General features: G+C 29.6%; 2 protein-coding genes across 2 annotated transcripts; both read left to right on the top strand.

Moving 5' to 3' along the window:
* Positions 1-448: 448 nt before the first annotated feature.
* Positions 449-4,673, top strand: LOC138935826 (CTP synthase-like). The gene is made up of 10 exons (XM_070300655.1): positions 449-614; positions 2,053-2,223; positions 2,330-2,415; positions 2,558-2,689; positions 2,865-3,029; positions 3,157-3,444; positions 3,547-3,635; positions 3,718-4,016; positions 4,140-4,247; positions 4,417-4,673. Exons 1-10 carry the CDS (start codon positions 449-451, stop codon positions 4,671-4,673), a joined length of 1,761 nt encoding a protein of 586 aa, XP_070156756.1.
* Positions 4,674-6,473: 1,800 nt separating this feature from the next.
* LOC138935516 (CTP synthase 1-like) lies at positions 6,474-11,059 on the top strand. The gene is made up of 11 exons (XM_070300161.1): positions 6,474-6,639; positions 8,096-8,266; positions 8,373-8,458; positions 8,601-8,768; positions 8,908-9,072; positions 9,200-9,487; positions 9,590-9,678; positions 9,761-10,059; positions 10,183-10,290; positions 10,462-10,677; positions 10,882-11,059. The coding sequence occupies exons 1-11, from the start codon at positions 6,474-6,476 to the stop codon at positions 10,980-10,982; spliced, it is 1,857 nt and encodes a 618-aa protein (XP_070156262.1). The 3' UTR covers positions 10,983-11,059.
* The last annotated feature ends 2,600 nt before the right edge of the window (positions 11,060-13,659 follow it).

Genomic DNA, 13,659 nt, shown 5'->3' with positions numbered 1-13,659 from the left:
ATTTGAGACCTTAAATTTTTGCGGTTTGAATTTTAATTTCAAATTCATATAAAAAAATTATCTATATTAAAAGACGATACAAATGAAAGAAAGTATATAATACAAAAATTTACAAATATCTAGATATGCAACTAGTTATATGAAATCTGATTTGTCAATTCTGGACATGCACATTCTATTGGTTAGAAATTTCACTCATACACATATCTTTCTTTACTACTGAAAGTCTGTGACAAAGCTATAGCTTTGGTACTTTTACCCTATAAAAATCTTGCAGCGCGCAAGCGCGGGCATAACGCTATACTTTACATATCGTGAACCGTGATGCGATTTATACAGTGCAGTGTTAAGTTCGGTTCAATTCATATCCAAGTTGTACTGACATTTACGAACTTGTAGCGGAGTATCCATATTCATCTCAAATCATCGAGAATCAGTTAGCTAAATCATGAAGTATATTCTGGTGACCGGCGGTGTGATCAGCGGCGTGGGCAAGGGTGTCATCGCCAGCTCGTTCGGCACTATCCTCAAACACTGTAACATTCGCGTGACATCCATCAAGATTGATCCTTATATCAATATCGATGCCGGGACGTTCTCGCCCTACGAGCACGGTGAGCGCGATATTAATTTCTGCACATCATTGTGCCATAATATTTGAAAAAACAGCGGTTTTTTCGTTAGCATGTTCGACATCAATCGGTATAAAATTGAGTTCAATTTCCTGTGCTATTGATACGGGACTTTATTGCGATCGCAGCAGTTGCACGTTATTGCGTAAAGATCGCTTCTTCCGTGATTCTAGCTCCTGATTTCTCGTTTCTTAACATTACAGAAATTTTTTTTTCATTTGAATATAATTTATAAAGGGTTATACACACACACACACACGCACACACACACACACACACACACACACACATATATATATATATATATACACATGTGTGTTGCGCGAGGTTTAATTCAAATCGTCTTGCCGATATTTCTATCTCTGTTTTCTGTCTATTTTTTGATTATCGATAGAAAAGAAATAAATTACAAAATTTTTTATCTGAATAAACCATACAGTTGTGTGATAAAATTGAATAAAAATCGCTAAATTAAATTCCACGATAAGTGAGTGCCTTTATGGCGGTAAAATTTTCAGCCATGTGCTTACGCCATTTTGCATGCTGCCGCCACGCTATTTAATAATTAATTAAGATTTATCGAATGAGGTCAGATGAATTTTTATAGCTATATAAAATATATATGTACACAAATAAAATTAATTACGCATATATATATATATATATATATATATATATATATATATGTATATATTGTATATAGTGCAATAATAGAAGAATATTCATTTTAAGCCCCAAGTTAATTTATTTTTCTACGCAAATATTCTACACTATACGAATTCATCTGAATATGTTTTTAGGCATCTTCCGGTTCTATACATGCATTTCCTACATTCAAAAAAATGTAGATAGAAAATGTAGAGCTGGAGAGAAAAAGCACAATAAAAAAAGTAACATTAAAATTGATGTTAAAATTGATGTATGTCTTATTTTTAAAAATTATATAATTATATTATATATTATTAATAAAATTAAAGTAATATAATAACATTTTTAACATTTTTTATAAAATTATATATGATTAAATTAATTGCATATAGGATCAAATTAGTACTAAATTATTTCTCATATAGTTTCAACTATTATACAGATAAAGTTTAATAATATATCTGAAACAATTAACTGTGATTGAACAATTAAAAATTATTATTGATCAACAAATTATTTTAATTATTAGAGTATAGTAATTGTTATATAAATATGTTTGCATAATTTCATTCATCCTTTAGAAATGGTTTCTAATGTCCAATGAAGCTTGATGCTTATCACCACATTCCATTGTTCAGTCAAGTAAGCGGTAAAAACATTCCTCGAAGGGAAACATCTTATGTTACTGGGTTTTTATAGACACATCCGCTGTCAGTTTTTTAATTTTGCTTATGTTACTTACTGGAAAGTTTCTGTTTACTCTGTACAACAGGAGAAGTTTATGTACTCGATGATGGTGGTGAAGTGGATCTTGATTTGGGCAATTACGAGCGTTTTCTGGATATCACTCTTCATAAGGACAATAATATAACAACGGGAAAAATTTATCAACATGTTATTACAAAAGAGAGACACGGAGATTATCTAGGAAAAACAGTACAAGGTATATCTCTATTTATATAATATCGCATATTTATATATAAGAAAGAGAAAGAGAGAGAAAAACACAATTTTTGCACAAATTAATAAAGATTGATATTATTTTTTAGTTGTACCTCACATCACTGATGCTATTCAGGAGTGGGTGGAAAGAGTTGCGAATCAGTCTGTAACAGAAGATGGAGCTAAACCAGAGGTATTGCTAATAATATGAATTATTATAATATATAATGTTACATAATTCCATAAGATATGTAAAAATATTAATTTACATAATATTCTTTATATATTTGTGATATATAATTCTAATTACATAATTTATTAATAATGCTTTACAGGTTTGCATAGTGGAATTAGGTGGCACAATAGGCGACATAGAGGGGATGCCGTTTGTAGAAGCATTTAGGCAATTTCAATTTAGAGTGAAGAAAGAAAACTTCTGTGTTGCCCATGTGTCTTTAGTGCCGCAGGTAACTGCGTTACATGCCTACAATCTTTACACACAGGTTACATTCTCGTTTACATATCTCTTCTATATTTTATGTGCATACAATAATAAATGCATAATTAATTTTTGTGAAACTCCCTAAACGTTTTTGTGAAGATAATTTCTGAGTAATTATTGAGATATAAAATACTTTTTAGCCAAAATCAACGGGTGAACCCAAGACGAAACCAACGCAATCTAGTGTGAGGGAGTTACGTGGATTAGGTTTATCACCCGATCTAATAGTTTGTAGATCGGAAACGCCTATTGGCAATTCTGCCAAAGAAAAAATTTCAAATTTCTGTCATGTCGCTCCAGAGCAGGTAATTATCATAAATATTTTTAATGAAGAAATAAACTGTATCGTAATTGATTAATTAAAATTGTTAATGTTTGAAAGTAAGTAATTAATTGATATCAACATTAAGTGACATCAAATATTTTGATCAGGTTATCACTATTCACGACTTAACATCCATATATCGAGTACCACTTCTTATGGAATATCAAGGCGTTATAGAGTTTCTCAATGATCGATTGCAACTGAATATCGGAATACCGCGTCCGAGTTTCTTCATGCGAAAATGGCGAGATTTAGCTGATCGCGTGGATCATTTGCGGAAAGATGTTAACATCGCTCTAGTGGGCAAATATACAAAACTCGAGGATTCCTACGCTTCTGTTACAAAAGCGTTGCAACATGCTGCCATTGAGGCCGGTTATAAATTGAAATTGACGGTACTGTGTCGTAATTATTTGAAATATATATAATTTTATACATATTACATAATCATATTGTACTATTATTTTTTGAATGATTATGCAATAATATTATTGCAGTTTATTGAAGCTGCTAATCTAGAGCAAATTACATTAATGGAAAATCCAGTCTTGTATCATGAGGCTTGGCAACAGCTTTGTAAAAGCAGGTAAATATTTCAATATATTTTTATGGTTCTGTACTTCTCTTATATCCATAATTTTTAATGAAGATACATTTGTTGTGTTTAGTGGCATTATTGTACCAGGTGGCTTCGGTAAAAGAGGATTGGAAGGAAAGATGGAGGCCTGTCGATGGTGTAGAACAAACAACAAACCGTTTCTCGGCATCTGTCTGGGTCTACAAGCGGCAGTCATTGAATTCGCGCGAAACGTATTGAATCTCCAATCGGCGAACTCTACAGAAATTGATCCACATACTAGTAGTCCTGTGGTAATAGACATGCCAGAGCACAATCAGGGAATTATGGGGGGAACTATGAGGCTTGGCAAAAGACAAACGCGTTTCTGTAACAATAATTCTGTCCTAAGTAAGTACCAGAATCCATGTTTCAACTTGAGATCAATTTTCTTTTTTCAATGCCACAATATATGATATATTCTTAATATATATATATATATATATTATTTTATTTTTATATTTTTCTGTACAGAGAAATTGTATGACAATAAAGATGTCATAGAAGAAAGACATAGGCATAGATATGAAATAAATCCGGCTTATGTTCCAGATTTAGAAGCAGCTGGTTTAAAATTTGTAGGTGAGTTATATTGCATTTTTTCACACACAATAAAGTTATAGTTTTGGTAAATATAATAGACAATCTTAATTATACATAATTGAGATAATACAATATATATATATATATATATATATATATATATATATATATATATATACTCTATATAGTCTAACATTTTGTTTAATAGGTCGTGATGACGATGAAAATATACGAATGGAAATCGCCGAATTGGAAGGACATAGTTATTATGTAGCTACGCAGTTTCATCCTGAGTATCTATCAAGGCCTTTAAAACCCTCACCGCCGTTCCTCGGTTTAATTTTAGCCAGTGTAGACAAACTGAAGTATTATGTAGCACGAGGATGTAAATTTTCACCTCGCCAACAGAGCGATAATGAATCAGGTAATAATGAAATAACTAGAAAAAGATATATAAAAAAATAAAAATTTATATTAAATTAACGTAATTAGTATAATTAATATATATTAATATAATTGCGCGCACACACATATATGCAAAATGTATGTTTAATGTAAAAATTAGACATAATTTCAATTTGCATGCAAATTTCTCCAACTTACTCATTTGTCATGTTGATTGTTACAGACGATGACTACATGTTGGAGAAAGTGTCAAAATTGCAGTTGTCTAGTAATGCAAGTAGAAGTGGTAGTAATATTACAGAACTCAATGATACTTTGCATTGAGTGAAATTTTATTATCGCAAATTTATTTTGTATCATTCCATTTTCCTATAATCTGATCCACATGTCTTTCTCTAGTCTTACATAATTCATGATTAAAAATTGAAACATAATAAATACATGAATATGTGATAAGTATATATTTGTACAATATATATATATATATATATATATATTAATAATATAAATTTAAATCTTGCTATAACTGAAAACAGAAGTTAGAATCCTAATATAGCTTACAAGCAGCAACAACTATAAATACAAATATATAATTTATGATAACTTTAGGAATGAGTCTGTATCTCATATAAGTTACTATGAAATCTCATGTTTTGGTTAAATATATATATGTAAACAGGTTCTTATAGAAAATAGATTTCATCATTTTAATACATCGTCTTATACCAGAGATTTAAATTTATATAATTTTAATAAGTTAAAATGTTATGAGGGAATAAATAGTGTTTATGATATTATAATACACTATTTCAATTGTAAGTCTGCAGTATTCAAACTACATTTTTTATATCGACAAACTAATTTTTTATACGTACAAAGTATTCAGGATGAGGGATAGAGAGAGTGTCCCGAAATATTATAATTTTATTATAATCTCATGTATATCAAACAATTGTTATATTGTACATAATGTATAATGTAGTAGTGTATACCTAATACGAATTTTATTAGATATTATAAGTTTTATATTTTGTAATAAATTATGTCATGTTTAAACGTAAAAATTTCTTGTATGTTTGTATGTATTGATAAAAATATTAATATGTTTCAGATCAAATGAAATATATATGTATATGTGAATCTAGATTTTAAAGATTTAATTTAATTATATACAAGCCGAAATCATAATCTCTTTCTAAAAACATGATTTGTCTTTTATAAATTATATAATGATTATAAAGATTCTTTGAATTATAGCGACAATTAACTTATCATAGTCTAGTCTAGTCTTGTTGATATAATATTAACGAAAAAAGATAATTAATAAAATTAAAATGTTTGAAATATTGCAAAACTTAAAATTTTAATTTGTATTTCTTCTTATAATTATGTTCGCCTGATATTTTACTCATATTTGAGACCTTAAATTTTTGCGGTTTGAATTTTAATTTCAAATTCATATAAAAAAATTATCTATATTAAAAGACGATACAAATGAAAGAAAGTATATAATACAAAAATTTACAAATATCTAGATATGCAACTAGTTATATGAAATCTGATTTGTCAATTCTGGACATGCACATTCTATTGGTTAGAAATTTCACTCATACACATATCTTTCTTTACTACTGAAAGTCTGTGACAAAGCTATAGCTTTGGTACTTTTACCCTATAAAAATCTTGCAGCGCGCAAGCGCGGGCATAACGCTATACTTTACATATCGTGAACCGTGATGCGATTTATACAGTGCAGTGTTAAGTTCGGTTCAATTCATATCCAAGTTGTACTGACATTTACGAACTTGTAGCGGAGTATCCATATTCATCTCAAATCATCGAGAATCAGTTAGCTAAATCATGAAGTATATTCTGGTGACCGGCGGTGTGATCAGCGGCGTGGGCAAGGGTGTCATCGCCAGCTCGTTCGGCACTATCCTCAAACACTGTAACATTCGCGTGACATCCATCAAGATTGATCCTTATATCAATATCGATGCCGGGACGTTCTCGCCCTACGAGCACGGTGAGCGCGATATTAATTTCTGCACATCATTGTGCCATAATATTTGAAAAAACAGCGGTTTTTTCGTTAGCATGTTCGACATCAATCGGTATAAAATTGAGTTCAATTTCCTGTGCTATTGATACGGGACTTTATTGCGATCGCAGCAGTTGCACGTTATTGCGTAAAGATCGCTTCTTCCGTGATTCTAGCTCCTGATTTCTCGTTTCTTAACATTACAGAAATTTTTTTTTCATTTGAATATAATTTATAAAGGGTTATACACACACACACACACGCACACACACACACACACACACACACACACATATATATATATATATATATATACACATGTGTGTTGCGCGAGGTTTAATTCAAATCGTCTTGCCGATATTTCTATCTCTGTTTTCTGTCTATTTTTTGATTATCGATAGAAAAGAAATAAATTACAAAATTTTTTATCTGAATAAACCATACAGTTGTGTGATAAAATTGAATAAAAATCGCTAAATTAAATTCCACGATAAGTGAGTGCCTTTATGGCGGTAAAATTTTCAGCCATGTGCTTACGCCATTTTGCATGCTGCCGCCACGCTATTTAATAATTAATTAAGATTTATCGAATGAGGTCAGATGAATTTTTATAGCTATATAAAATATATATGTACACAAATAAAATTAATTACGCATATATATATATATATATATATATATATATATATATATATATATATATATATGTATATATTGTATATAGTGCAATAATAGAAGAATATTCATTTTAAGCCCCAAGTTAATTTATTTTTCTATGCAAATATTCTACACTATACGAATCCATCTGAATATGTTTTTAGGCATCTTCCGGTTCTATACATGCATTTCCTACATTCAAAAAAATGTAGATAGAAAATGTAGAGCTGGAGAGAAAAAGCACAATAAAAAAAGTAACATTAAAATTGATGTTAAAATTGATGTATGTCTTATTTTTAAAAATTATATAATTATATTATATATTATTAATAAAATTAAAGTAATATAATAACATTTTTAACATTTTTTATAAAATTATATATGATTAAATTAATTGCATATAGGATCAAATTAGTACTAAATTATTTCTCATATAGTTTCAACTATTATACAGATAAAGTTTAATAATATATCTGAAACAATTAACTGTGATTGAACAATTAAAAATTATTATTGATCAACAAATTATTTTAATTATTAGAGTATAGTAATTGTTATATAAATATGTTTGCATAATTTCATTCATCCTTTAGAAATGGTTTCTAATGTCCAATGAAGCTTGATGCTTATCACCACATTCCATTGTTCAGTCAAGTAAGCGGTAAAAACATTCCTCGAAGGGAAACATCTTATGTTACTGGGTTTTTATAGACACATCCGCTGTCAGTTTTTTAATTTTGCTTATGTTACTTACTGGAAAGTTTCTGTTTACTCTGTACAACAGGAGAAGTTTATGTACTCGATGATGGTGGTGAAGTGGATCTTGATTTGGGCAATTACGAGCGTTTTCTGGATATCACTCTTCATAAGGACAATAATATAACAACGGGAAAAATTTATCAACATGTTATTACAAAAGAGAGACACGGAGATTATCTAGGAAAAACAGTACAAGGTATATCTCTATTTATATAATATCGCATATTTATATATAAGAAAGAGAAAGAGAGAGAAAAACACAATTTTTGCACAAATTAATAAAGATTGATATTATTTTTTAGTTGTACCTCACATCACTGATGCTATTCAGGAGTGGGTGGAAAGAGTTGCGAATCAGTCTGTAACAGAAGATGGAGCTAAACCAGAGGTATTGCTAATAATATGAATTATTATAATATATAATGTTACATAATTCCATAAGATATGTAAAAATATTAATTTACATAATATTCTTTATATATTTGTGATATATAATTCTAATTACATAATTTATTAATAATGCTTTACAGGTTTGCATAGTGGAATTAGGTGGCACAATAGGCGACATAGAGGGGATGCCGTTTGTAGAAGCATTTAGGCAATTTCAATTTAGAGTGAAGAAAGAAAACTTCTGTGTTGCCCATGTGTCTTTAGTGCCGCAGGTAACTGCGTTACATGCCTACAATCTTTACACACAGGTTACATTCTCGTTTACATATCTCTTCTATATTTTATGTGCATACAATAATAAATGCATAATTAATTTTTGTGAAACTCCCTAAACGTTTTTGTGAAGATAATTTCTGAGTAATTATTGAGATATAAAATACTTTTTAGCCAAAATCAACGGGTGAACCCAAGACGAAACCAACGCAATCTAGTGTGAGGGAGTTACGTGGATTAGGTTTATCACCCGATCTAATAGTTTGTAGATCGGAAACGCCTATTGGCAATTCTGCCAAAGAAAAAATTTCAAATTTCTGTCATGTCGCTCCAGAGCAGGTAATTATCATAAATATTTTTAATGAAGAAATAAACTGTATCGTAATTGATTAATTAAAATTGTTAATGTTTGAAAGTAAGTAATTAATTGATATCAACATTAAGTGACATCAAATATTTTGATCAGGTTATCACTATTCACGACTTAACATCCATATATCGAGTACCACTTCTTATGGAATATCAAGGCGTTATAGAGTTTCTCAATGATCGATTGCAACTGAATATCGGAATACCGCGTCCGCGTTTCTTCATGCGAAAATGGCGAGATTTAGCTGATCGCGTGGATCATTTGCGGAAAGATGTTAACATCGCTCTAGTGGGCAAATATACAAAACTCGAGGATTCCTACGCTTCTGTTACAAAAGCGTTGCAACATGCTGCCATTGAGGCCGGTTATAAATTGAAATTGACGGTACTGTGTCGTAATTATTTGAAATATATATAATTTTATACATATTACATAATCATATTGTACTATTATTTTTTGAATGATTATGCAATAATATTATTGCAGTTTATTGAAGCTGCTAATCTAGAGCAGATTACATTAATGGAAAATCCAGTCTTGTATCATGAGGCTTGGCAACAGCTTTGTAAAAGCAGGTAAATATTTCAATATATTTTTATGGTTCTGTACTTCTCTTATATCCATAATTTTTAATGAAGATACATTTGTTGTGTTTAGTGGCATTATTGTACCAGGTGGCTTCGGTAAAAGAGGATTGGAAGGAAAGATGGAGGCCTGTCGATGGTGTAGAACAAACAACAAACCGTTTCTCGGCATCTGTCTGGGTCTACAAGCGGCAGTCATTGAATTCGCGCGAAACGTATTGAATCTCCAATCGGCGAACTCTACAGAAATTGATCCACATACTAGTAGTCCTGTGGTAATAGACATGCCAGAGCACAATCAGGGAATTATGGGGGGAACTATGAGGCTTGGCAAAAGACAAACGCGTTTCTGTAACAATAATTCTGTCCTAAGTAAGTACCAGAATCCATGTTTCAACTTGAGATCAATTTTCTTTTTTCAATGCCACAATATATGATATATTCTTAATATATATATATATATATATTATTTTATTTTTATATTTTTCTGTACAGAGAAATTGTATGACAATAAAGATGTCATAGAAGAAAGACATAGGCATAGATATGAAATAAATCCGGATTATGTTCCAGATTTAGAAGCAGCTGGTTTAAAATTTGTAGGTGAGTTATATTGCATTTTTTCACACACAATAAAGTTATAGTTTTGGTAAATATAATAGACAATCTTAATTATACATAATTGAGATAATACAATATATATATATATATATATATATATATATATATATATATATATATATACTCTATATAGTCTAACATTTTGTTTAATAGGTCGTGATGACGATGAAAATATACGAATGGAAATCGCCGAATTGGAAGGACATAGTTATTATGTAGCTACGCAGTTTCATCCTGAGTATCTATCAAGGCCTTTAAAACCCTCACCGCCGTTCCTCGGTTTAATTTTAGCCAGTGTAGACAAACTGAAGTATTATGTAGCACGAGGATGTAAATTTTCACCTCGCCAACAGAGCGATAATGAATCAGGTAATAATGAAATAACTAGAAAAAGATATATAAAAAAATAAAAATTTATATTAAATTAACGTAATTAGTATAATTAATATATATTAATATAATTGCGCGCACACACATATATGCAAAATGTATGTTTAATGTAAAAATTAGACATAATTTCAATTTGCATGCAAATTTCTCCAACTTACTCATTTGTCATGTTGATTGTTACAGACGATGACTACATGTTGGAGAAAGTGTCAAAATTGCAGTTGTCTAGTAATGCAAGTAGAAGTGGTAGTAATATTACAGAACTCAATGATACTTTGCATTGAGTGAAATTTTATTATCGCAAATTTATTTTGTATCATTCCATTTTCCTATAATCTGATCCACATGTCTTTCTCTAGTCTTACATAATTCATGATTAAAAATTGAAACATAATAAATACATGAATATGTGATAAGTATATATTTGTACAATATATATATATATATATATATTAATAATATAAATTTAAATCTTGCTATAACTGAAAACAGAAGTTAGAATCCTAATATAGCTTACAAGCAGCAACAACTATAAATACAAATATATAATTTATGATAACTTTAGGAATGAGTCTGTATCTCATATAAGTTACTATGAAATCTCATGTTTTGGTTAAATATATATATGTAAACAGGTTCTTATAGAAAATAGATTTCATCATTTTAATACATCGTCTTATACCAGAGATTTAAATTTATATAATTTTAATAAGTTAAAATGTTATGAGGGAATAAATAGTGTTTATGATATTATAATACACTATTTCAATTGTAAGTCTGCAGTATTCAAACTACATTTTTTATATCGACAAACTAATTTTTTATACGTACAAAGTATTCAGGATGAGGGATAGAGAGAGTGTCCCGAAATATTATAATTTTATTATAATCTCATGTATATCAAACAATTGTTATATTGTACATAATGTATAATGTAGTAGTGTATACCTAATACGAATTTTATTAGATATTATAAGTTTTATATTTTGTAATAAATTATGTCATGTTTAAACGTAAAAATTTCTTGTATGTTTGTATGTATTGATAAAAATATTAATATGTTTCAGATCAAATGAAATATATATGTATATGTGAATCTAGATTTTAAAGATTTAATTTAATTATATACAAGCCGAAATCATAATCTCTTTCTAAAAACATGATTTGTCTTTTATAAATTATATAATGATTATAAAGATTCTTTGAATTATAGCGACAATTAACTTATCATAGTCTAGTCTAGTCTTGTTGATATAATATTAACGAAAAAAGATAATTAATAAAATTAAAATGTTTGAAATATTGCAAAACTTAAAATTTTAATTTGTATTTCTTCTTATAATTATGTTCGCCTGATATTTTACTCATATTTGAGACCTTAAATTTTTGCGGTTTGAATTTTAATTTCAAATTCATATAAAAAAATTATCTATATTAAAAGACGATACAAATGAAAGAAAGTATATAATACAAAAATTTACAAATATCTAGATATGCAACTAGTTATATGAAATCTGATTTGTCAATTCTGGACATGCACATTCTATTGGTTAGAAATTTCACTCATACACATATCTTTCTTTACTACTGAAAGTCTGTGACAAAGCTATAGCTTTGGTACTTTTACCCTATAAAAATCTTGCAGCGCGCAAGCGCGGGCATAACGCTATACTTTACATATCGTGAACCGTGATGCGATTTATACAGTGCAGTGTTAAGTTCGGTTCAATTCATATCCAAGTTGTACTGACATTTACGAACTTGTAGCGGAGTATCCATATTCATCTCAAATCATCGAGAATCAGTTAGCTAAATCATGAAGTATATTCTGGTGACCGGCGGTGTGATCAGCGGCGTGGGCAAGGGTGTCATCGCCAGCTCGTTCGGCACTATCCTCAAACACTGTAACATTCGCGTGACATCCATCAAGATTGATCCTTATATCAATATCGATGCCGGGACGTTCTCGCCCTACGAGCACGGTGAGCGCGATATTAATTTCTGCACATCATTGTGCCATAATATTTGAAAAAACAGCGGTTTTTTCGTTAGCATGTTCGACATCAATCGGTATAAAATTGAGTTCAATTTCCTGTGCTATTGATACGGGACTTTATTGCGATCGCAGCAGTTGCACGTTATTGCGTAAAGATCGCTTCTTCCGTGATTCTAGCTCCTGATTTCTCGTTTCTTAACATTACAGAAATTTTTTTTTCATTTGAATATAATTTATAAAGGGTTATACACACACACACACACGCACACACACACACACACACACACACACACATATATATATATATATATATATACACATGTGTGTTGCGCGAGGTTTAATTCAAATCGTCTTGCCGATATTTCTATCTCTGTTTTCTGTCTATTTTTTGATTATCGATAGAAAAGAAATAAATTACAAAATTTTTTATCTGAATAAACCATACAGTTGTGTGATAAAATTGAATAAAAATCGCTAAATTAAATTCCACGATAAGTGAGTGCCTTTATGGCGGTAAAATTTTCAGCCATGTGCTTACGCCATTTTGCATGCTGCCGCCACGCTATTTAATAATTAATTAAGATTTATCGAATGAGGTCAGATGAATTTTTATAGCTATATAAAATATATATGTACACAAATAAAATTAATTACGCATATATATATATATATATATATATATATATATATATATATATATATATATATGTATATATTGTATATAGTGCAATAATAGAAGAATATTCATTTTAAGCCCCAAGTTAATTTATTTTTCTATGCAAATATTCTACACTATACGAATCCATCTGAATATGTTTTTAGGCATCTTCCGGTTCTATACATGCATTTCCTACATTCAAAAAAATGTAGATAGAAAATGTAGAGCTGGAGAGAAAAAGCACAATAAAAAAAGTAACATTAAAATTGATGTTAAAATTGATGTATGTCTTATTTTTAAAAATTAT

Source organism: Polyergus mexicanus, unplaced genomic scaffold (genome assembly GCF_030449975.1).
Source record: "Polyergus mexicanus isolate NDT 795.1 unplaced genomic scaffold, iyPolMexi1.0 SCAF_8, whole genome shotgun sequence".
NCBI classification, from domain to species: domain Eukaryota; kingdom Metazoa; phylum Arthropoda; class Insecta; order Hymenoptera; family Formicidae; genus Polyergus; species Polyergus mexicanus.
The sequence above is the reverse complement of the archived record's forward strand: the minus strand, read 5'-3'. Positions and strand labels throughout refer to the sequence as shown.